Source organism: Enoplosus armatus, chromosome 7 (assembly GCF_043641665.1).
Source record: "Enoplosus armatus isolate fEnoArm2 chromosome 7, fEnoArm2.hap1, whole genome shotgun sequence".
Lineage (NCBI taxonomy): Eukaryota > Metazoa > Chordata > Actinopteri > Centrarchiformes > Enoplosidae > Enoplosus > Enoplosus armatus.
Genome location: NC_092186.1, coordinates 4645490 through 4670910, shown reverse-complemented (window position 1 = coordinate 4670910; position 25421 = coordinate 4645490). Strand labels below are relative to the sequence as shown.

At 41.7% G+C, this 25421-nt stretch overlaps 3 protein-coding genes across 4 annotated transcripts; 2 read left to right on the top strand and 1 right to left on the bottom strand.

The window, feature by feature from the left end:
• Positions 1 to 5686: 5686 nt before the first annotated feature.
• On the top strand, positions 5687 to 11696 carry c7h19orf44 (chromosome 7 C19orf44 homolog). The gene is made up of 11 exons (XM_070909430.1): positions 5687 to 5809; positions 5922 to 6098; positions 6238 to 6365; positions 6522 to 7020; positions 7268 to 7613; positions 7821 to 7832; positions 8508 to 8587; positions 9179 to 9647; positions 9825 to 9914; positions 10840 to 11006; positions 11288 to 11696. Exons 1-11 carry the CDS (start codon positions 5687 to 5689, stop codon positions 11375 to 11377), a joined length of 2181 nt encoding a protein of 726 aa, XP_070765531.1. The 3' UTR covers positions 11378 to 11696.
• A 431-nt stretch (positions 11697 to 12127) lies between these two features.
• akr1a1b (aldo-keto reductase family 1, member A1b (aldehyde reductase)) lies at positions 12128 to 18358 on the bottom strand. The gene is made up of 9 exons (XM_070908250.1): positions 18290 to 18358; positions 16059 to 16154; positions 15320 to 15439; positions 14514 to 14665; positions 14046 to 14241; positions 13748 to 13947; positions 13037 to 13109; positions 12712 to 12798; positions 12128 to 12383 (listed from the first exon to the last, which is right to left on the bottom strand). Exons 1-9 carry the CDS (start codon positions 18356 to 18358, stop codon positions 12318 to 12320), a joined length of 1059 nt encoding a protein of 352 aa, XP_070764351.1. The 3' UTR covers positions 12128 to 12317.
• Positions 18359 to 20135: 1777 nt separating this feature from the next.
• Positions 20136 to 24043, top strand: uhmk1 (U2AF homology motif (UHM) kinase 1). 2 transcript variants are annotated; one of them, XM_070908249.1, is made up of 9 exons: positions 20136 to 20439; positions 20964 to 21093; positions 21574 to 21760; positions 21845 to 22042; positions 22338 to 22432; positions 22618 to 22694; positions 22786 to 22884; positions 22998 to 23086; positions 23853 to 24043. In XM_070908249.1, the coding sequence occupies exons 1-9, from the start codon at positions 20136 to 20138 to the stop codon at positions 23997 to 23999; spliced, it is 1326 nt and encodes a 441-aa protein (XP_070764350.1). In that variant the 3' UTR covers positions 24000 to 24043. The 2 variants fall into 2 exon arrangements, with proteins under 2 accessions (XP_070764350.1, XP_070764349.1); XM_070908248.1 differs by having other exon boundaries at positions 21556 to 21760.
• Positions 24044 to 25421: the final 1378 nt, after the last annotated feature.

Here is a 25421-nt window from a genome sequence, read left to right as displayed (position 1 = left end):
ACCGGTGGACTATTTGACTCCTTAACCAGCTACATTTATCTACCTGTCACCACTATACTGTATATTTTTCTCATCATAAGAGTACAAGTTGGTCTAAATTTAGATTTCCACATAATCAAACAAAGTTATTTTTGCTTGATTATGTAAAACTGCCAATGAGTCTTTCAGAGAGATTCAAGTGTTTTCATCTAAAGAAAAACTGAAGCAGAAGAACAAGAATGATGCAAATGGGACCTCAGTTGCTTTACATTTAGCATTTATTAGCTTTAGTTTGGGGAGTTGTGCAAATGATTTGTTATATGTGTTTATGTAATGTGTCTATTGCACAGAATCGAAACGACACAGAAGTGCTAATGCTCCTGATAATCAACATACAGAACAAAACTCGCGTTGCAAATTAGCATTATTTTTCCTTTGGCAACAAAACAGCCAACAAAACACAGTAGCACAATTAAATCAATCATCATCTTTGGAAAATGACGTTTACTGACTGCAAAATCGCAGGAATTCAATACAGATCATTTGAAATACATGGTGTTAACTGACCTCCGAGAGATGAGATGATCTGAGTCATAATATATTTATTAGAGCTCATTCCCTGAAGTCCAGACGAAGAAAATATGCAGAATTCATCACTTGTTTTCGAAATGAGATCCACTGAGAAATAACCTCAAACCATCCTCTGAATGATGATTAGCCATTGACATCATAGACTCGAAAGAAATGTTTTTGTTGAACCTGAGAGATTTTGACAAACAACAAGAACTCAGTGAACTGTCTAGCTGTGCCCAACTCTCAGCACCGAGTTCAGCCACAAGTCGTGTGTTCAGTTTATTAGTGCCTGCTCTGGTTTCTTATTTAACTTCCTGGTTCCAAACTCTGCTTCTACAGATTGGCAGAGAACTCAGTAGTGAGAGGAGTTGAATAAAAGATGTTGTGTGATGGAATTTTTTTTATTGAAAAAATAGATAACAAGAAAAATATTACACTCCACTCCATCTGATGTGGTTGTTTACCAGGCAGGGTGGGGTCCTACATCTCCTCCTCTGCTTTGATTTAATCTGCCTCTCACAACCTTTTGGGAGTGCGGCACTAACCCCAGGTCTCATTTCAAATGTCCACTGGTGAATGCCAGCCATGCTAGCGACATGGCTCTAGGTGTGGCAACTATAAAACAGATTCTGATTAAATTTTGTACACATTCATTCATGGTCCCCAGAAGATGAATCCCGATGACTTGGGTGATCCCTGATTATTCCTCTAGTGCCTCCATGAGGTTGACATTCATGGTTCTGAGTGAAATGTCTCGACAACACTTGGACAGATTGTCATACATCTGGTACACACTTTCATGTCTCCCTCAGGATAAACTGTCAGGTCAAAATTTGGATTTGTCCAATACCTTGGTTAGTGCTAATTAGCAAATGTTAGCATGCTAACATGCTAAACTAAGATGGTGAGCATGGTAAACATTATACCGTCTTGGCGGCGGCATGTTAGTGCTGTCATTGTGAGCAGGTTAGCATGCTTTTAGCATTTAGCTCAAAGCACAGCAGTGCCTGAAGTACAGCTTCACAGAGCCACTAGCGTGGCTGTGGACTCGTAGTCTTGTTTGTGGTTTCCAAACACATTGAATACATGTTTGCAGCTCACTTATGATCAGTATGACAACAGATACTTCGTGGCTTTACTTTTCTCATTTTAATTACTGTATGCAGCACGTCCTGTCATCTTTATAGTAACTGAGTCATTTAAATGTATTTGTTCATGTCAACTGACAAGCATTTATATACATTCACAAGTGAGTTCCACGCTTCTCCAGCCAAAGTAGCCTGCTGTGTGAAGACAGAAAAGCGCATGAGCAGCACGCTCAGGTCACACATGCGGTGGACATGGGCACACCAGGTGTCACCAGGTAGAATGTAAAGCCCGAACATGACGATTCAGAACAGTTCAACTAGTGACATTTTGTGGTTGTTTTCTTTGAAATGGAGCTACGACAGCTAATGTGTTTTGTCTTACAAAGTTCAGCAGCCACTGACAGTAGGTGGCTTAACATTTTCCTTTTGGGGTGAAATATTGCTTCATAGTGTAAATCTATCCTGTGTAAGTCTCTTAACTTGACTTGAACCCCTACCAAAATAAATAATTAACATGCTCAAAGGTGCTTAAATTAATAGAAAGTTGACTTTAATTGTTTGAACCCAAATGAGGAGAACCTTGTCACTTATGCATTCATCGATTCTGTGCTTTGTGAAGTGTAAAGTCTGTAGAAGGGATACAATCGGGACGCGTCTCACACCACACGCGTCAGTCGGATGCTCAAAGTCCTTGAACAATTTGTGCTTTGCTTTGTTGAAAAAGATATCAGCTTCATGTTGTAGCTGTAAATTCTTTGTACCATGACTGCTCACGTTATTTTATTATATCAATGTAATGCCAGTGTCTGTTTATTGATTATTGTAATGTAATAATAATAATTAATTCATTTTAATTTAATGAGATTATGAAGGACCTCATTAGCACAGCTAGTTATGTTTACTATCATTGCATCTATAGCAAGATATTTGGCAGCTCAAGTGCCTCTTACTGATAAATGTGTATTTTCCAAAGTTATTAAAGTTACGAACTACACACGCTTCTGTGATGTCTCTTGCTTTGATGCTTAACTTTGATCTTACTGCGCCTCGAGCTACGTCTTTAAATTAGCTTTTCCTCGTACCTTAGGTGATGCATATTTCATGACTCGAGTCACCAAAGCTGCTGTTGGAGCGTCTCAGATTATTCTTTGCTGGGTGATGTTTTTAGCCCATTGTACAGGTAAACATCCAACAACTCACGCCATGCAAGTGTGTCACAAAGTGCTCCCTAACTGCGTTATAGCACCATGAAAATTCCCAAATTTCCTCTCAGCAAATTCTTCATGGTTTAAACCTCAAGTTCACAAATGAATTCAGTTTCAAAATGATTGAACAAATTTCACGTTGGAGTAGATGCGTGAGCATATGTTTAAAGATGGATATCCAATGTCTCTAATTTATTTCATTTTCTAAGCAATGCGCAGCGGCTCAGATGGATGTGCTTTAATCTGAGGGATGTCAGACTGTATATCTTCAGCTGCGATGAAGGCTCCACACTGTCAAAGGGGTTCGACGTGGTTTAATGACGGGCATTAAAGGATGTTCTCCTTAACCCCAACGTTACCTTCATCCTTAGCATCTGGTGTGTGTGGCAGGCAATGGAGCCACAACAATTAAGTGATATTTTCTTTTCAGATCATAATAACTGGAAGATTATATAATTTTCAAGCTATTATTATGCCACAGGCGGACATATATTTCTTTTACATACAGTTTTTTACATTTGCAATTGAACAACACAGTGCCATTAACATTCTCGTAGATAATAAAATAGTAAATGAAAAAATAATAATAATAAATAGATGCTATAACCTTGTGTATCGGCCATGACTGTCTCCTCACCCTTTTGCTAAATGGAAGAAGTATTTTGAGCCTTTACTTAAACCGTAAAACAAGAACAAGGAAATATTCCATAGTCATGCAGTCTGATACTGACTAATGTGTACAAGGTGCATGCAGAGGTGTTCAGGCACAAGAAGAGGGAAGATCTTTTCATGGTTATTTTCGAAGTGCTCATGTTAATTAATGAGCATTTTCCCTTCTTAAATAAAAAAAACCATAAGCATAATAAATATAAACAACATAGACTGAAAAATACAGGCACATTGCCTAGGCAAGGATGGTAAAAACATGTTGAGGGAATTGCCTGATGATTCAAGCTCTGACTGGGAGAGAACTGCAAACAGCAGGGACATTTTCCTTTAGCTTGTTGATGGCAAAGTAAAGCTAAAACAAGGTCATTGATTTTACACAGAGATGCAGACACAGAGCACTCAGTCACTCACCTGGCTCTGCAGGATGCAAAAAACATTTGAGGGTTCAGACTGTTTCCCACCGGGAGAAGGATATTAATATGTAGTGACTCTGTATCAGCACCCATAGGCATTAAGACAGATACAACCAGTAATCATCAGGCTCTGCTTTATGAATTCTTGTTCACCAATTCAAGAATAGTTAGTCAAGTGAAAAATATCAGATCTATGTGGGTCCCATCACACTCCCTGGACATGAAAAGGCAGGCAAATTGGCAAAAGCAGCAATCAAAAAAGTTTTTATTTTTTGCATTTAATATTAGACTTTCATAGTGTGGAGAAAAATAAATCAATAAGCAGACTGAGAATTGGACACAGCAACAGTACACTTTTCATTATGGAAAAACATCTAACAGGTCATTGTGACTTGTGTCATGAAGAGACAGTGGAGCATAACATGCAGAAAATATACAGAAAAAAGACAAGTGATGATCAGATTACACAAGTACAGAAAGCAGGGCAAGTAGACCTAGAGGACAGTATAAAAAGTGTATTAGAGCGTGGAGAAAGTGTGGAGAGCAGAGACTTGTGATGACACCTCCCACTCTTGTTTGTGGCTCCTGTTATGTGTTTTCCTGTGTGTTTCCTATTCTTGTGTAGGATACAGAGTGGCAGAGGTGTGTCAGGAGGATGAGCCACATGTGAATCAACTCCTCCTGATTGCCATACAAAGAGGGCTGGATCTGGCAGTTCTGGCTCTCTCTATCCCCAGCTAGAAGGGTTTTGTTTGGTTGTGCTTTGGGTATATAGTATGTTGAATTCAATAAAATGGACTGTATGTAACATGGTGCAGTGTTCTGTGAGATCCTTGATGTTGGGTTAACATGAAGCTTCTTAAATACTGAATCCTTTGCACGTTAAACAACATTTGTTTTGGGCTAAAATGCTTCCAAACAACTTCTCCACCAGGAGTTATCTGGACAACTTTGTAAAAGCAAGAGCAGATCCTCCTACATATATTAACAGGTCTGAGGACCCATCACAGATCAGGGATTTATGAAGATCTCATTGTGAAGACTGGAAGCACTACAGAGCGTCTGTCAAAACACACACAACACTTTTCTATCAACACAAATCAATCAAGGGTAATGAGACGTTTAGAAATCGCATCCATCAATGTGCCTGTCAGCCACAGTTTTTGTTTAGGGTTAGAGGTATATACTTTAACTTTACCCAAAAAATTGAAGGTAATAGCTTTCCATGTGAGCAACGTCTGGACCGGATAGCAATGCCTTATCAGCATGTATTTGGAATATAATTTTCATGATGTAATTTCAATTTCACTGAAGACCACAAACGTGAACCTCATGGTGGCGCTAGAGGGAAAGTCAGGGGATCACCCGAGTGCCGTAAAACCTCAAAGAAGAAGAAGAAGGAAACAGGAAGCAGGAAGCAGGAAGCTCTTCCATGGAGACGAGGGACGCCAGAATGGTCGCTATGCACAAAGTAGGCGGCCAGAAGTTGGCAACATGTGTGAGCTATTTTATGTTGCCTAGCTTTAACTGATGTGAAATTGTAGAAGGTTATGACGGGCCTCGAAATTCATCTACGAAGTACACCTTGTGTAGCGTTGACGTTGGTTAGCTAATAGCGAACAGGGTTTAAGCCTCTGGCTAGCTAACACTAACGTTACTATTAAAAGAAATTGTAAACATGTAGCTAACGTTATATGTCATAGTGTATTAAGTAATAGCTAGTTAGCCAGACAGCATTAGGACGAGCGTCCGTTTAAAGATGTGGAAACGAGGCGGTCGAAGCTCCGCTCTGGACCGGGCTCAGGCGCTTCTGTCCGCCAAGAGGAACCACAGAGGAGACGCCGAGTCCGTGCAGGGGTCCGACTCTACAGCCACAGCACGGGTAACTACATACAGGGAATTTTTACGCCTTGAACGTGTTTCAGTGAACTGTGGCGTTACTTTGGGAAATGTTATATGATAGTCTAACACACATGCATGTTCCTTCTCTTTAGGGTGCTGTGGGGGGGTCTGTTAAAGCCAGAACTGCTCCCCCAAACACACACACTTTATTGTCTGATCTGAGTGACCTGTCCTCGGTCAGCTCAGTTCCTGAACATGGAGCTGACACTGTAGGCTCTTCTGCTGCTGCTGCTGCTGCTGCTGCTGCTAGGACGACCCAGGGGAGAGAGGTGGATTGTACCAAGGTAAACAACTTTAGAAAGATATTGCTAATTGATGCTGTATTGCTCAGGACATAAATGCAGGGGGACTTTAGAAACTTCCACTTTGTGTGATGCTGTCTTAGCCCTTCTTGTTTTCTTTTGCCAGGATCTCAGACCTCAGAGCTCTCTGGGTGGAGGAGGGAGCAGGTTCTTGAAGAAGGCTCCACCACCTGCAACCAAAAGCAGCCAGGCACCTGTTATCAAGAGCCAGGTGCAGCAGGAGCTTGAATCCAGGTACAGTTTTGAGACACAAATGTTATATTGAGCACTATATTGCATAGTTTTCTGTCTCCTGTTCCACTGATTCTGCTCAAAAAATTTCCAGTTCAAATATTCACGTCTGCTGCTGAACTCAGTTCTTCATCCATCCCTCTCACCCCCTCTGGTCAGATATATGTCACCTTCCCAGCGAGGCTCCCAGACCGCCGCATTGAGTAGACTGGCTCAAATTGAGAGCCGCATCCGCAGCCGCAAGCAGGTTCAGGAACAGGCCAGACAGCCCGCTGGGAATCTAACCTCAGACTTGGGAATCTCACCACCACCACCAGCTGCCCAGTCCCTGGAGGCCTCTGTGCAGCTCTCAGCGCAGTCCAGCAGTGACCAGAGCCTAAATGGAAAACATTTCCTGAAGAACACTAGTGATGCTGCTGCCGCTGCTAGGTTTCCAAAAGGCCCAGATGTTGGTGTTGGGTCCAGGTCCAGAGCTGCAGCGCGTTTGGAGACGAAGTCAGCGAGGTTAGTGAGCGGTGTGAGTCTGGAAAGTGATGAAGAGGACATGAGGAAACTGCTTGGAGACTCGTTGGATTCAACAGACAGCAACTTCTTAATACCAGGGAGACCTTCTTCCATAAGAACAACAGACAAGGTACCTTTCAACTTTGAACCCTGGGCTGTTTTTGCTTGCTTTTCACTCCCTTTTATTTACAGCCCTATGACATAGTCACCGCTTGTCCTATATCTTTTTTTTCTATACATGTTCCAGTGCAGTGTTCCTGAAAAAAAATGTTCTAGTTGAGAAAAACATCACTGTCCATCTCAAAACAATAGAAGTTTGTCATTGACATTTATATTCAAAATAGATTTATTGACACTGTTTTTTTCATTTCAAAAGAATACTGTGCTTTCCTCTCTTACAGCTCCACCCCACACCTCCTCCTGCTGCCGTCCCTCCCTCATCATCCTCCAACGTTGCCCCGCCACGCTCCCCTGCCTCACCTTCTCACCGCGGTTCTCCCTTTCGATTCACCGGTCAGGCTCAGGCCCACTTCAGCCCCTCTGCACTCTCCCCGCCCCCCTCTCCTCCCTGTGTCTCCCCTTCTCCTCCTGAGGGGAGTTGGAACCCCCCTCACAAGGCGGGGAGCCCACAGCGTTCCCTCTCCTCCATGTCGGGCCACGGTGAGGTGCTCTCTCTGGAGGAGCTCTTCCCAGTCGGGCCTGGCTCTGCAGATCCCCACAGTGAGACGAGCGCAGTTTCCTCTGAAGGTGAGAGGAGTTCATCAGGGCATCAAATACATCAGGAAAGACGGCAGTTAGTGTTGTAGTCACTAAGATCAAGAGTCAACAAGAGACCTCTGTGTATACAGGTTACACCAATGTCTCAAAATGATTGTTCTAATGATTTATTGACGCCAAAATGCTTTTGTTAATTAATCATGTTTTATTCTTCACTCCTCATCTCATGCATCCTAGATGGACAACAAGGTACATGAATAATCCCACTGTAGATTAGAATTAACAGAAAACGGGACAAATCTGAGTTGCTGTGCATCACAAGTTTATGACAAGCTTCTTTCTTTTAATGTATAGGCACAATTCCTATGCTTTCAGGGGGTAAATTATGCAGGTGTTACATACATTTTGACATGGACCACTTTTTAATCACTGATGCAGAAAGAAGCAAGAAGATATATTTTCAGTTATTTTCTCCTTTTGTTTTTCTTGTCGTTTACAAAATTAAAGCTTACAGGTGACAGTACTTACTAAAATTTGTCCTAATAAATATTAGTCTCAGACTGTAGACCAGATTCATGCACAGCACAGAATTAAATACAGAATTTAAAACGTATCAGACACACAAATGCTTTTATATATAAATATAGTGAACGTACACTCAACAAACAAACGATAGATATGAAATAGTTAAATGTAAAATTTGGCATTTACATTTTATTAGATGTGTCTAAACAATCAACATTTGGCAGTCTGCGGCATGTGTACACTTTCCTACGTACAGCCAATCATAAAGCGTTAATGTGTTACATCATGTTACGTGAATGCACCACGAGCAGATCTGCCAGGCTGAGCATGTCTGGTACGGTTCTGTGGATGTACACTTATCATTTATTAAATTATTGTTATGATCTTGTGTTATTGCAGACTTCAAGATCAATGTGATGACGTTGGACGACCTCGCCCCTGCTACCTTTGGATTTACTGAGGAAACACCAGGAAAGGAGGTGGGCCGAGTTACAGAAAGTTACAGATTAGTTGTGTGTAATACGTACTGCTATTTGGATGTGTACTTTATAGTAATGATGAATTACAATAAAGCTAATGCAGTACGTGTGACGCCTTTCACGTTAACACAGCCCCATCAGACCCATTGTTCATATAAAGATATTGATTAGAGCAGCTTAAAGTAATTACCTAAAAGTGTTAGATACGCACACATAGCAAATGCCGCTTACATAGGTCAAAGTACAAGTACAAAGTAAAGAAGCTAATAGATGTGGACAACAGTTTAACAGTAATACAGTTAACCTTTGCCTTCATTTTCACCACCAAATAACTGTTCACTCAAAGTGGTCAAACTTGTTGACGACCTGTCTGATTGCATATGTTGATGCTACATACACTGTTGTAAAATGGGAATTAAGATGTAATAATAATAAACCTACAGAAATAATATCTAGGTTGTAAAAAATGATTTGAAGGGGTAGAGCATGGGAAAATGTCTAATGAATTACAGTAAAATTGAGCTTTTTCTCATTGAATCCCCTGAAGGACTCCTTAGACTGTGACTTGATTTCTTCCTACTGCCTAAACAGAGAGAAGCCAAACGCAGCGCCCCTGTTCCTGGATCCCGTCAACAGCTGCCGAGATTGAAGGAGAAGGAGATGGAAGGGGAACAGCAGGAGGAGGCCGTGCTGCTGAACTACCAAAGTGACTTTGAGAGCGAGAGCAGCAGGACAGAGCCTGATTACAGTGCCAGCCAGGTTTCGGAGCATGTACAAGGAGATGGAGATAAAGAGGAGACGGCATCGGAGGTCCGAGAGGAGGCATCGGATTCAGACGTGTCCCGTGGGAGGACAGAAGACGATTACTCGAGCACTTTCTCGGACACAAGTCGCTCTTACACCTCACGGACCTCAGATCACAGCAGAAGCAGATCCTCGGTATCACACGGCAGCCGGACCTCGTCTCGCCAGTCAAGGAGGCGTGCTTCATCTAGAAAGGTTTTAAAAGAGGCAGCAGTGCAGACTCAGCCTGGTCCACTGGCTTACTCATGGCCTGCCGGTTAGTCCGCCATGCGTGGCATTTGTATATTTAAGATGTGGAAGGGCCACTAATCATAACTACCAATGTAACATTTCTTATATCAGGATTAATTGGACATTGACATATGGAAGGTAGAGGTGTTGCATGGACCAGCTCAGTATTTCTTTTTCGTATCTGGCTCTCCTCTCTCTGTAGGCATGGCTACTTTGGGTCCTGCAGTGGGCATGAGCTATATGGATCCCACCCCAGTGGTCGCTCATACTCTCAGTGCAGAGATGGTGGAAGGTAAGACCCCATTAAATAGAACAAAATACAACATAAATACATGTAGAAGAAATTAGTTTTATTGCCAATAACAAATATAAAACATGCCCTGCACCTGGATCCAGATGGTAACTATACTTTGTGCAGAGTATGAGGGGTGGAGTCATACCCTGACCGCTGTGGTAGGGCCATTTAAATGTGGTGCTGTTGCACCATCTATGGGTGAAATGCTATTGAATTTGGCCGGATTGATGATAATGACATTTATGGAATAACAAAATTATATGGGACAGCACCATGTATCTGCTGATCTAAACAAACACACTTTGTCCTCAGGTTGGGTCTGGGTTCGTACAAAGTCTTGAAAGTTTGGACATTTTTAACCGTTATGTTTTCAAGGTTAGGAAATTAATTTCACAATCACTCATGTAAACCAAAACTCTTTTAATATTTGAAATGAAACGATCCCGTCGTCAAATTTGTTTGTTGTCTCCTGGCGTCTCATACCAGACGTGTACCGGAGCGGACCAAACCTAGATTGACCGGCATGGACAACTCCAGCCGAAATGAAAAGGGGGCGTTTTCCCGCTCTGTGTCTGGTGTAATGAGGGCGACCATCTGCTCTGTGTGGACATTTTTGGTTTAGGTGCCTTTAAAGTGCTTGAATTTCAAAAGCTGTACCAACACGGTTTAATAGAAAAAAATCTATTTTAAAAGTTGTATATTTACATGCATCTGTTAAGTCCGTTGTGGAAGCTGGTGTGGGGTGTTGGTGAAGACAACAACGTACTTCTTTTAATCTCACCAGTGGTACTAGTAGTGACTGAATCCTTCACAAGTAAGACCGCATTTGCCATAAATGCAGTTAATGTGCTTCGTGCTTGGGAGTGCTAAAGCCATGGTACTGATTCTTTTTGTTTTTATGTGTCCCATGTTCATCCCCCAGCTCTCAGCACCTTTAACCCAGCTGTATTTGCACTCAATGAAACGCTGAAACAGCAACTTGCCATGACGAGGCAGTTCATAGAAAGCAGCCGACATCTTCACTCCAGCCTGGTGCAGAGCCTGGAACCGCCAAACTACAGATACACCACGCTGGAGGACACCAAGGAGGTACAGCATACTGACGCACAACACTCACACTTACATACGAGTGTATCGTAGTCGGTAGCTTTGACTCGACAAGGGAAAAGACTGTTTCATCACTCATTGGTTGAGTATCCCATTTGTGAAAGAACACTGACATATTTACTGCACTGTGATGTAGCCGGTCTGCCATTTAGTGTAGTAGAAGTAAACTACTACAAGTAAAATGAACACAAACATATATATCACACACACATATTAAAATATATATATATACGTTTTCCTCCATTTCTTCGTTCTTTCCACAGTACATCCGCAACCGCAGACCTCCCAAACTGACGATGGAGAAAGCCTTAGAGGAGGTGCTGCAGGAGATGAGAGACTACCATCTCATCTGACCACTGAACCCCAAAGTGTGGAACAGGAGACAATTGCCATGTCTTTTTTTATTAAAGAAAGAAAGTATAAGTTGTGTACGTAAACAAATCATATTTTTCTACTATGCGAAGGATTTGCCGTTTATCAGTCATATAACAAGCCTCGAAGAAGTGCAATCATGTCATACATTCAGTTTTTTAAACTTAGTTAAAATCATGCATTAATAATTAGCCTGTGTGAGATTTGAATGAGGTGACCTCATCCCTGCTGGTGAAATAGTGTAAAGCATCATTGTTGTCACTTGTACATTCAGAAGAAATAATGATAAACAGTGTTACACCTTCATGACTGTCGTTTTAATGAATTCCTTGAAGTAAATCCCAAAAGAAGAAATTCAGCGTTTTAAAAATGTGGTTTCTGCTCTGAAAGATGAATTATATATTATAATAACACTTAACTAGACCTTTGCAACATTTCAATATTTTGGATGTTGTAAAGATAACGGTATATCTGGCATTGTGGAACAAATTTAAAGAAACTTTGCAGTTTTGATGGATTGACACCAAACAGTCAAAATTTTGGAAATTAACTTCACTGTTTGCATTACAGAATTAGACTTACGGCATTTAACTCCAGATTGGTATAGATTTATAGTTTGAGTAAAAGCTCTTCCCCTCATTGTTCCACATGAATTCATTCAAAAAGAATCAACTGGTTAAATAAAGATGCCTGCACATGAAGTAACAAAATGTTTATTTAAAAAATAACGGAGAGTATGTATACAGTCACGGCAGATTTTTCCTTTTTCATCACCAACAATAACTTCTTCTAATGATAAGTGCAGGATTTGACATAACCTAAAGACAAATTCCAATGCCAGGATCCACGAATATTTATTAGTGATGTGGGAGGGTGACATGGGGTTGTTGAAGGCACAAATTCAGGTTGTGGTGCGGGTCGTCAGTAGGGGTCGTTGAAAGGGTAGTGAGGATGTCCTGCATCCCTGGGGACATGTTCTCCTTCCACCTGCGACGTCCAAACCAGAGTTAATACATTTACGTTTATGTTCACTCGTTAAACCTGGCAGTTTTTCAAAGCCAGTCTGGTGCTTTTCCAGTACACATGGTAACTGCTTTTGCTTTCAGGGCTGATGATGATTTTTGTAATTTAAGTTAAAAGAGAGAATATCCATTTAAATTAAAATTTTACTTTGGCAGGATAAAAAAAAGAAGCCTCATCACCGCAGAACTCTACCTCTTAAAATCATGATCTTATAAACTGAGCAAGATAAGAACTAAAGATTCCCAGTAGACTGGATTTAATTAACAATATATGGAATATAAAGCCTACTCACTTTGATCATTGGTACAATGTAGCGCCAGCCTTTGTTCAGCTCCGAAATAAGTTTCATTTCCTCTGCATCAAGGGTGAAGTCAAACACCTGACAACCAACACAATTATATCAACACACACACACACACAACACACTTTGCAATTGTAAACCACAAAATGTAATACACGTGCACAGCAGCTTTTTCAGCATAATTAGCTTTTAAGTACAAAAACGGAACCTTAACGAGATATTCTACAATTCAGAAAATCTCATTAAAGAAGGCCTTCTAAAACAAAATAGCCTCATGGTTTGGAAATGAATTGCTACGACTGCAATGTGACTCCACCTGAATGTTCTCCTTGATACGGGACTCCGTCACACTCTTGGGGATTGTTACCACTCCTCGTTGTGTATGCCACCTGCAAATTACAACAAACTTGTGTTGAAATGTACGGTCCCTGGAGAGTCTCTCAACCATACCAGTGCATATTTTAGCCCTGTTACAACAAATTCAAGTACACCTGACAATGCTAACAACAGCTTTCCGAAGCATGCCAGAGTCTCATCCTGTTAGTTTATAATAGAGCCTGACTGATACTGCAGCCATGTGTGTTTCCAACACTACGGCATCATTTCTGGTAGTTCACCATATCAGTTTTATACTGTGTATGTTGGTAATACTGTACCGTATGTTACTGTTCTGTTTACAGCTTGTTGCACTGCCCCCAATTGGCCAAATGTAATCATTGCAACTTTAACTGTTGCTTGACTCCGTATTTTCACTACTCACTGCATTTGCTATGAGAAATTGTACATATTCACCTGTCATGGCACAGTCATCTGTGGTTGCCTTCAATAACCTCCAATTATAAACGTTAATGCTACAATGGAATCCATTTAAAAATGCTAAATACAGAAACAAACCTTTGAAAACCGGCATGGTTTGCCTGATGTTGATGTAAAACTACAAATGCGTACGTTAAGTGCTGTATTTAGTAAAGCATATAGGATGCATATTGTGCTACCAACATGTGAAAGATAACTCAAGTAAAATCACCTCAGGATAATCTGAGCAGGGGATTTTTTATATTTCTCTGCGAGGGTGGCGATCACAGGATCCTGAAGCAGAACAGGTTCATTTGGATCTTTCCAGAACCGGTCAGCAGATCCCAGAGGGCTGTAGGCCGTCATCACCAGACCCCGGTCTCGACAGTGGGCCAGCAGCTCTACCTGGGCCAGGTAGGGGTGGCTCTCTACCTACCCAACCCAAAAACACAATGATGCCAGCGTCATCTTTCGCCAAACTTGAGACATGCTACAGCAGTGTTCACACTTTTCATCATCACCCCCTGTACCTGTAGGACAGTGGGCTTGATGCTGGCGACAGACAGGATGTCATCAATCTGCCGACTGTTGAAGTTGGACAGGCCAATGGATCTGACGAGGCCCTCCCCCACCAGCTTCTCCATGGCAGCCCAGGTCACTTTGTAGTCTATGTCGTCATACAGCAGGGTGCCGTCCTCCTTTTTGGGGAAAGGAACGTCTCCTCGTCTAGGACAAATTGTGACACTGCATTCGTATTTCAACCTTCTGACTCTGACAGCTTATTCTTTATTATTATATATATATATATATATATATATAATATTATTATATTTCTAAATCCCATCCCAAGTTAGAAAGTTAGCATGTCAATCAGCTAGCGTATCAGGATAACGGATTATATATGAATGATCTTGTTATCTCAAGAAAACAAAATGCGGTTTTCTCGGGATAACGAGTCGATCATTTCATTATTAGACTTTGGCGGAGGTTGAGCTCACTGGAAGGCGTAGGGCCAGTGGATGAGGTAGAGGTCCAGGTACTCCAGCTTCAGATCCTTCAGGGTCTTCAGGAGGGCTGGCTTCACGTCCTCCGCGTGATGTTGGTTGTTCCACAGCTTGGAGGTGATGAACACATCCTCTCGTCTCAGGGCCTGGTGCACAGACAACATGTCAGATATAGTGTGATTAAAAAAAACAATGTATGAACTTGTACATGTCTTGAAATGTCAGGCCATTAGTGACAACAACGTCCAGCCTGGAGAGTGGAATCTGACAGACAAAGATCTCGGCCTCCGGCCAAGTTATTACTGAACTCTGTCTGTCTGTCTGTCTCCGTTCATCTGTCTGTCTCCGTTCATCCGTCTGTCCGTCCGTCTGTCCGTCCGTCCGTCCGTCCGTCCGTAAGACATATGATTTGAGGAATATTTAGGAGACTCTGGTTTAAGGACTTTATCAACTCAATGGTGTGTCGGTTAGGACAGATGAGCACATGCCGGAGGTTCCATTTGAATCTTTTATTGTAAGGCAGTTTGAGCTGCTTTGTATTTCATATACTCAGTTCAAACAGTTCGATTGAAGGATGAGGCATCCACATGCTCCTTTGTTCTCCAGAGAAAAGAATACCACATGAGCTGGCTGCTATATATAGACAGGTAGGAGTGGTTGGGGATTTTCCATCCAGGTAGAGGGAGACAGGTAGAGGAGTGCTTGCGGACTTTTCACAGATTGTTATTTTGCATTATGGAACAGAAAACATTCATACTGATACTTTGAACTTCTGATGCAGTTTGGTAAAGGTGTTTTACCTTGCCTGGGCCCAGAGTCTCCTGCAGGGCTTCTCCAATCTCAACCTCGTTGCCATAGATGGCTGCGCAGTCAATGTGGTGATACCCAGCCTCCAAGGCCCAAACAACTGCCTGTTTCACCTGTGAAAGCCGCAAAACAGGACTACCATTAAAATTAAACACTCATTTGGAAGGTTTTCACCTATGGACTGTTTGCGTGCATGGCCATCATTTGGCAAGGTGTGGAACTTGCTACACATTATGTTCAAAGAGTACATATTTGACCTTTCACATTCATTGTTTGTCCTGAAAATAGGAGGAAACACTAAAACACAAAAATGTAACAGATTTTCCAAATTTGACAGCATGGACACATAGGTCTTTGTCATAGTAGTAGTGTTCAATTATTTTAGGGCAACTAGCAACACTGACCTTATAAAGTTGATACGGTGAACTTGTTAAACAGTAAACCGTTCCACTATAATGTTCACCAGCTAGTTGCCAACTTTGGTGCTGGGCAGGTAGTGTACAGCAACACTTTTCACTTAACACATTCAGTCATTTGATTCATTGCTAATATAAAAATATTGATTAGTGCAGCTTCAGTGTCTGAAATTACAGATGTAGTTCTGCGTTTGGATAGAGGATGAGGGGAACTGAACGGGCAGAGACAGAGAGCAGAATGCAATATTGCCTGTCTTATAACATTCATCATCATATAAAAGAAGCTATAAAAGAAGCTATAAAGTGCAGCTTCTACCTTTCCTGGCTCACTCTTCCATGTTCCCAGTCCAAGGAGGGGCATCTTCCGCCCCGTGTTGAGAACTGCAAAGTCATTCATGCCTCTCAGAAGCACCTTAAAAAGGACGAGGAGAGCATGATACAGTCGGTGAGGGGAGCTGCTTGGCTCAGATGTTTAAAGCTGCAGTAGCAAGAATTTTATGTATAAATACACCCCTCTTATTAGCCTCATTAAGCCGTTTATTTTCACTGTTTCACAAACTCTAACAGAGAGATGTAACAAGCGATCAGAACTGACTGTAAAGTAAATACATCACTAGGAACACAACGTTGCACATAAGCAGTTTATCAAGCTCAACTGGATTGAAGAAAGCAATTACAACATTATATTCAAAGCACTACCAGACAGACCTGAAGAGACCAAACCATGTGAAGAGCAGCTAACTTTCATTCCCAAGACACTTCTTTTAAAAGACATAATGATGAAGCATTGGCCAAACACCAGAATTTCTTAATTCCCTGATGAATCCATGTTTAAACATTACAGCTACAACTGGAGAGCTACTTAAAACAATCTACATTTGGTGGAAATATTAAAGTATGGACAGCCATTCTGAAGTTGTACAGAATCACTAATATACACTGAAATCCCATTCTTTTCTGGTTTAATGTTGTGGGGAAAAGACTCCTCTTTTTTGCAGAACTATGAGCCAACACATGCACAGACGCACTGCCAGGTGTGACTGTCCCAGGAAAAGGAAGAGGATGTGATGTGCTGACTTGCATGTCCCTCAAAAGGTCACCAAACTGAGCTTTTTACAAAAGGCACAAAAATGCTAACTGGACACCACTGGAGGCTCTAAAAAGGAGGTGGAATAATTCCCTTTAATTAAATACAGATAATCACAAATCATTACATTTGGCAACAAGGAGAAAACACTCAAAGACTCCATACTCCAAAACTATAAAGAATAAAGGCCAAGTTAGACATTTTGGTATTTTCAGTTCAATAAAAGCATGATGCTTCCGATGTTTGCCATAATCAAGCAGGCCTACCTGGTAGATCCCTTAGATGTTCAGGAATCAGTCAGCTAGTAAGACCACGAGTCAGAACCAAACACTGTGAGGCTGCAGTTATCAGGTATGCAGCACACACACACACACACACACACACACTGAACCAACTTCCTGAAGATCTCAAACTGTGGTTCCAACCCTTTTTGACTCGTGACCATTTTAAACAAAACAATGTCTGCTTGTGCCACCTCATCATTGGTCGCATACGTCTACAAGTTGAGAGCAGTTCAACCAAGACTAATTTCTTTCCCCATGTTTTCTTAAAATATATTTTGAGTCCTGAAGAAGTTCAAATACTGAGTAGCTTTGTGTGGCATACTGCACATCCTCTTCTGATGAAATACAAATTCAAACTCAATTAAAAACAGTTCTGTTTCCCTTGTCTTTGATTGATTCATGTATCTGCTGTACTATTATACTCTTTTGGGACAACTTATTACTGCACAGTCTGTTATTTTTGTCTATTTTATGTTATTCTGTTTCAACAGATTTTACTTTCCTCTCTTTTGTAGAATGTTCAAATGCATTTCATCGCTGTATGTATCAAATACCCTCCATCTTATTTGCAGAACAGAGATTATGCAAGTTTGTGTAGCACTTGCCTTGCCTGATTTTGGGATTTCTATTCCACAAACATTCCCAGAATGCATGCCGAAATGAAGGCAAGCTTGTCGTGAATGGAAACCGAGGTGATGTGAAGCACCAATGGTTTCTGAAATATCTAAATATGTTTTATATCATATAAATCAGACATTTTCCACATATTTCTAAAAATCCAGGTCTGTCGGCTGTTTTCATGGCAAGTCACGCGTCGACAGCCACACCTCGGCAGGTGACCTCGAGCTCGGCAGCTTTGGCACCTCAAACGTAAAAACCTATTGTACGTGTCGCTTGCATTAATGTGTAGCAAATGATAGCAAGCTGATGCAATATGTTGAAACCGGGCTACTAACGTTATACAATTTGTCAAGACTAAGATAACAGTGTGGCCATCCGTTCTTTTCTGAAAACAAAACAAAACTGCCCATTAAAATCAACTCACCTCCCCGGCTCTTGTTAAAACAGCAGCTAGCTAGCTTTAGCTTCTCCTGAAAATAACTCTCGCGCTTGACTTCGCGTTGCTGTCCGTTTTTTTGTAAGGTTATTTATTTCCAGAGTGGTCGACTTACTCACCCGCTTGCCAGCGTCAACACATAAACGACGGAACATCTGCTTTAGGACCTGGCATTTAAATGACTGCATGGTCTGTTCAGCTCAGTTATGAAATTACATAACATTAGTTAGCTCGCCAGCGGCGGCTCTCGCCTCAGTTTAAGTCACCAACTTACTGTTTCAAGACTGTAAAACCTGCGACTTCAAACACGGACCTCCTCTTTTATGTCCTCCTGAGCAGGACAAGTGTGCAAACGTGTCGATTTCTCTCAAATGTTCAAAAACACCACCTCATTTTGGTGACATTTCCCTTTCCGATCCTCTATTTCCGGCGAACGTCAGTGCCCCAGGTGACAGAGGTCCATTTAGTTTTTGAAGGTTTTAACTGAATCTGTAAGCACTGGCACTGAAAACGTTTTCCACGCTTAGAAATAAACATGTGTTTTGTGAAATAATGAGTAACGTATAAATACTACACGTAATATTTGTATTAATATATCCTAACATGATAACATCACATGGCAGTGACTAAGACACATTTCAATACAAAACCCTACTTACATTCTAACAAAGTTATGAGCAGGCAGGTATTGGAGAATTATGTGCTGAAAATGAATTGCGTGTGATGTTTTGTAATATAAGTATAGCTTGTATGGTTCAGTTTAAGCATGAGGTTATGTTAAAATGTTATGTGATGGCATCAGAATTGAAGTACATTATTGTTATAGGTTAAAAGGGTATCTTGTTTATCTTATAGTAGGGGGAGCTGAAAGTGTGGTTGGATGTCTGACCATACTTCAGACGACAATAATTATACATTTAGGTGTTCTACTGCTTCCTCATGGCTTTGAAATCTTGATTACTTTTTTTCTTCTTCAGTTGCTAAAAGCATTTTTCATGAAGAACTGGCAGCATAAGAAAAAATACAAAAGCAACAGTGACAAGTGGATTTTATGTGTGCAGACAGTTGGACAGAGTTCTTGCTTGAGTTTGATTTGTACATTTGTAACCACATATACGTAAGCCATATATAACTGAAGAGTTGGAACATGAGATGGAAAACCAGCAGTTTGTGTTTTTCACATTCACAAGCGGGGTTTGACATCTAATAACCTGAAATGTAAATACAATTTAAAGTTACTTTATACGATATTCAGAACCACGAGATATAGCACGAGAGCACCAGCATCTCAGACCAAAACAAATGAGCGCGTCACACCTCCACCCTAACCACAAACAGCCTTTATAGCGCTCAAAACTACCAGACTCCATTGACAAAAACGCTAATTTTACCTCGCGGTCATTGTAAAACACAATTCATTCATACACGACAGAAACACTCTCCTTACCGGCAGGGGGCAGACTGCAGGAAAAGAGGCACCGCAAACCTGCAGAGGGGAAAGCAGAAACGGAAGTAAGATTGATATCAACAACCTGAGGCAAAAGCAAAACTTGACTGTAGCTAAAACTGTTACACAAGTTATTACCCGATACAAATGCCGTAATAATATCTGGTACATTATGGGGCAAGGATTATCCCGCGCGCTGTGGACCCTTTTTGCTGAAACTCAGTGCCTAGTTTAGCCATTTGGAGCAGCTTAGTTAGCTAACTTTTTGCCTGCTGACTAGGATTAATTTTGACAGCCTCAGTAAGTAAACAGTAGTCTAATATGCCCAGGTATTGCTCCGTGCTTAGTTTTAACAAGGTCGCTGGTGTAGCTGCATTGTCTGCTAGCTGTCGTTGACGCGTCCCGGTAGTTTTTATGTGGCACTGATAGAGCCCCGGGTTTGCACTGCTCCTGCAGCTGCTCCCACCTGTCAACTAGCTCGCTCATCTCCTCCCGTCGCCCCCGTCAGCCGTTGCCCAATGGCTCACTGCGGCTCCGCCGAGTCGAGCGCCAAGGAGCAGGCGCCCCGTCCGCCCGACAGCGTCGTGCCGTCGCAGGGTAGCGTGGACCAGAGCATGAAGCCGGTACTGTTCGAGATCTTCGGCGAGATATGGACCGTCCAGTCGCGGCTCGGCCAGGGAGTCTCGGCTTCGGTGTACCGGGTCAGCTCGGGCAGAGCTACCGCTGCTGTCAAGGAGTTTCAGGCCGACACTCGGGGAGGAGACTACGGGTATCACAAGGAGAGGTCCGTCCTGGAAGACATCCAGGGACATAAAAACATAGGTAACAACATTATTTTACGCAGGCTGCCTCCTGTACATAAAGTCCGTCAACAAAACTAGTGTTTAGTCTATACAACAGGCCACTATTTTCAAAGCCTTGTGTATTATTGTGTCTTTTTAAAAAGAGAAACGCCAAATTCCATTTAAAAATCTGTCAATTTATTAGGAACCTGCTTGTCATCAGTGGTATACAATTGGTAGAATATTCTGTAAGGCCATTTACAAATAAACATGGTTTGCTTTTTAATTCTGCATACTATAATGACCCATGAAACAGGATCTGATTTCAGTAAATCATGCTTCTCAGGCTTTAGCATTTGTCACATTGTTGTGATGCAAAATAATCGTGGCTGACAGTAGTTGGCTATGTAAGCCTATTGTAAAAATGTAAACTTTATTCAAATATAGAGGGTTATTTATTCATTCAGGTTTTGTGTGGAACATACCTTGGTAGATTATGAGGATCATATTATACTGAAGCGAATGGTATTGCTGTTTGTATTGACAGACTTGTTTTCCCCTCAGTGACACTGTACGGGGTGTTCACCAACCACAGCTGTATGGGTGTTGCCACCCGCTGTCTTCTGCTCGAGCTCTTGGATGTCAGTGTGTCCGAGCTGTTGGTGAGAGGCAGCAGTGGGACCCAGGGTGGCAGGTGAGTGAAGTGACGTCACTGCGTCTCATACAGTTAAAGGTTGCCGAGAGGTGTTTCTGTTATTTAGCCCTCCCTCATTGATATACATGGGCCGGACAAAATAATAGACACCTGTTAATATCATAAGAATCAGAAATACTTTATTGATCCCTGGGGGGAAATTATACAAGTGAACATAACATTCTTCCGGTCTCGGATACTAATTCAATACTGATTCAATACTAGTTTGACCTAGTCTTGTTGTAATTTGGGTGAACTGGCCCTTTAACTTTGACCAGGTTTGGTATTTGTTACTCTGTCAGTGAGTATGTGGTTCTTGTGGCCACAACAAAAAAACCCAACAAGAACTTGAATAGAAATTGCCTTCAAACTATTGGAAAGATAATCTAATGAATGATGGTGCAGTCCCTGTAAAGGCTTCATATATTTAGGAGAGCTTGAGCTTTCTGTTTAACCTCATAGTATGATTTTGTTTGGCAGACCCCAGCAGGGCCACTCCATGTGGCTGGTCCAGCACTGTGCCAGAGATATCCTGGAGGCTCTCGCTTTCCTTCACAGAGAAGGCTACGTTCACGCTGACCTCAAGCCGCGCAACATCCTCTGGAGCGCCGACGACGAGAGCTTCAAGCTCATCGACTTCGGCCTCAGCTTCAAAGAGGGAAACCAGGTGGGTGTGTATGGGAATTTGAAGGTCAGTCAAAGGATAACGAGTATTGTATTTTGAACTCTTTCCCTGCCTCGCCTCCTCCAGGACGTCAAGTACATCCAGACAGACGGGTATCGCGCTCCAGAGGCCGAGTTTCAGAACAGCCTCGCTCGGGCCGGGGTGGAGGTGGAGGGAGACTCGGGCTGCACGGCCGCCGTGGACCTGTGGAGCCTGGGCATCATCCTGTTGGAGATGTTCTCAGGAATCAAACTCAAAGACACCATCCGATCACAGGAGTGGAAGGTTTGACAAAGCTCTGCTCTGGGTAGATTGATGATATTGGTTTAATGGAATCAGAAGGTGGCCAAGCAAGCAAGATCCAATTCTGTTTAGAAATGTTCAAATGTCAACGTTTTTGAGTCTATATTTAAAATCTTGCAGGTTAATGTTTGCAGGTTTAAGGGAATAATGGAATAAAAAATACATAAAACAAGAAACCAGAGTAGATGAACATTATAGGACTTAATTAAAAGAATAAAGGAAGCTAATAGAGCTGAACCTTTGTTGCAAAAGATCAATCTGCTTTCCTCTCCTTTAGGATAACAGCACTGCCATTGTTGACCATATCTTTGCCAGCAACAGCCTGGTGTGCCCTGCCATCCCTGTGTATCACCTCAGAGACCTTATCAAAAGGTACGTTCTCACACATATTGTATAGCTGTGAATTCAGTGTAATTCAGATTGATTGGATATGGCTACTATACTATGTACTATACTGTGTATTGGCCTGCTTTCCTGTGTAAGCAGGAACACTGACTGCAGTTAAAGTGTCTAAAGTAATTGAGTTACATTGGATCTTTATTACTTTGTGTCCGCAGCATGCTTCTCAACGATCCAAAGCAAAGATGCACAGCTGAAACAGCCCTGCTGAGCCCATTCTTCAGTATTCCCTTTGGTATGTGTCAATATTTGAGAGTTCTACTTAGATTAACACATCTTTCAGTGCCATATTTACCTGTGTGTGTGTGTGTGTGTGTGTGTGTCAGCTCCTCACATTGAGGACCTGGTTCTGCTGCCCTCTCCTGTCCTGCGTCTGCTCAACCTCATTGATGACAGCCATCTGCACAATGAAGAAGAGTATGAAGGTACAACAGCATATTTGTCTTTAAATCATGAACAACTTCTGAAATGACCTCCTGTTTCTTACAAGCGTATAGAGGATAAAGTAAGTACAAATGTGTGTCATTGTTTCTCCCAGACATCCTGGAGGACATGAAAGAGGAGTGCCAGAAGTATGGCTCAGTGGTCTCTTTGCTCATCCCTAAGGAGAACCCTGGGAAAGGACAGGTTTGACTGCTTGTTTCAATTAAACTGAAAATGTAAGAAATTGTGGAGAATTCAATGTAAGAAATAACATTAACTCCAATGCTATTGGAATCATAGAAAGCCTCCTCTGTGTTTAAGATGTGCAGACTTCATTGAGTAGTACCACACCAAACTTGATGATCATTCTTGCGCAAAAACATAAATAAAAAACAGTGTAACGTGAGGAAAAGGGGGCAATATGCTAATGTTCCTCTTTCTTATATGTGTAAGTGGAATATAAAGATACAGGTGATTTTAGCAGTTTTATTCTGTGGGTTACTCACTAACCCCCAGTGTCCACTGCATGCAGCTGCATCACACGCCAGCTTTGTCACTGGTGCTGGACATGATCCACTGCTATTCACTTGGGAAAGTATATAAATGCCCATATTTATTGACAATTGACTAAAATGTATATTTAATGACACATTTCATGTGTTAGTGACGTCTCAACAGTTCTGTTTGTAACGAGAGAGAGAGAGAGAGAAGGAAAGCGGAGGCTGAGAGACAACTTTCCTGCTGCTAATGCACACAATTTGGGAAAGAGATACAGGCGTGTCTGCAAGCGTATATTCAATATGCTTGTTAAACACAATAAAAGTCAACAAAACAACTCGAAACAATATTTGAAATGTGGCTGCTTGAAATTCTCTGCCTCTGAGATGCTTCCAGTGGACTTTGATCTGCAGCAAAGCCATTTAGTCACTGACCCGCTAATTGATCCACATTTCCTTTGTGCGTCCACCAGGTCTTTGTAGAGTATGCCAACTCCAGTGATTCCAAAGAGGCTCAGAGGCTGCTGACGGGCCGCACCTTTGACGGGAAGTTTGTCGTGGCCACCTTCTACCCTCTCAGCGCCTATAAAAGAGGTTACTTGTACCAGACGGTGCAATGAAATCCTGAAGCTCAATTTACACCTCTGTACTGTTCGCATGAAAAAAAAACACACAACTGCATAGAGCAGCATATGGGGAGGAGTCATTTTCTCCCTATGAACATAACTACAGCCGACACATAGTCGGGAGTTCAAATGATTCTGTTATTAATGCGTGTAGTTAAAAGTTCTGCATGTTATCCATGTGGTAATTGAACCCCGCTGTGAGGAGCGTACTCTTATCAGTGCACGTCCTTCGAGTGCTTCAAGGTGACCTGCATCTATCTCATGTAATGAGTACGTGCCTCGGGTCTGTGGTCGGTCCACAGCAGTTCCTGTTCTAGCTTCCATTTCACTCTCATTCGTTCACAGAAGTTACCGCACTGACAGAATGTGTAAGTAAGAAAAAAAAGTCTTCTCTGACGAGGGTTGCAAGAGCAAAAGCCTTTATCAAACGGTAAAGTTTGAGAATCTGTGCTCTACATTACGTCTACATAGTTGCATAGTAGTCTCGTTAGATAAATTATTAGATCTCATCAGTTGAGTCAGGGATGTGATCAGAGACATGTAGCAGGATAACACTGATCTCCTAGTAGGAAAATCCTGATGATAAAAAAAATGTCCTGTGGTGAAATTAGTGTCCTATCCTGTTGTTAAATGAGTAATAATAATTATTATATTATTGTTGCCTGTTTATATTTGTTATGTTGAGTCTTCATTGAGAGGAAATGGGGTGGTACAAGGGGACATACAGGTATCCTCTGCTGGCTTCTCAGGCAGTTTTCAGGGAGAAAAGGTTTGGAGTGAGCCCCCTCCACCAGCTGGTAGTTGTCATTATCTGAGCAGTGCCCTGTAGCCTTATGCTCTGTAGCTTTTTATTTGCAAAAGTCTCAAACATACTCAGAGAATATTTTTGTCATCAGTTTACTATGCTCCCGTTTTCGAGGACATACAGTGAGTTTTGTGCTTTGACTAAAACACCGAAAGGCCACATGAACGAGTCAATATTTATGAGTACATGCTGAAAATGATAAGAGATTTTGTTTGGCTTGCGCGATTAAAAACACGACTGACCAGTTGGAAAATGAGTCTATGAACAAAAATAGTGGTAGAACATTTCTTGTAACTAAAGCCAAGGACACTTTAATTTTACCTTGTAGTCTAGAGCCACAGTATGTCCAGACTGTGGGAAATGGAGATGTATATTAGCCTGTGTACATGCTCAACTGTCGCTCTATAATGTAAAGAGTAGGTCCAAGGTGTCGTGTTTTTTTGGAGTTCCCAAAATGCCGGACATAGAAATGTTTCATACTTCAGTTTCAAGAAAAGTTGCTAGTTGCGTGACAAGGTATTGCGTTTTAGAATCAACAATGTGACAGAATTGTCATAAATGTGCAGTCTTGAAACTTGGAACCACCGATATTATATAATTTATAATTTATG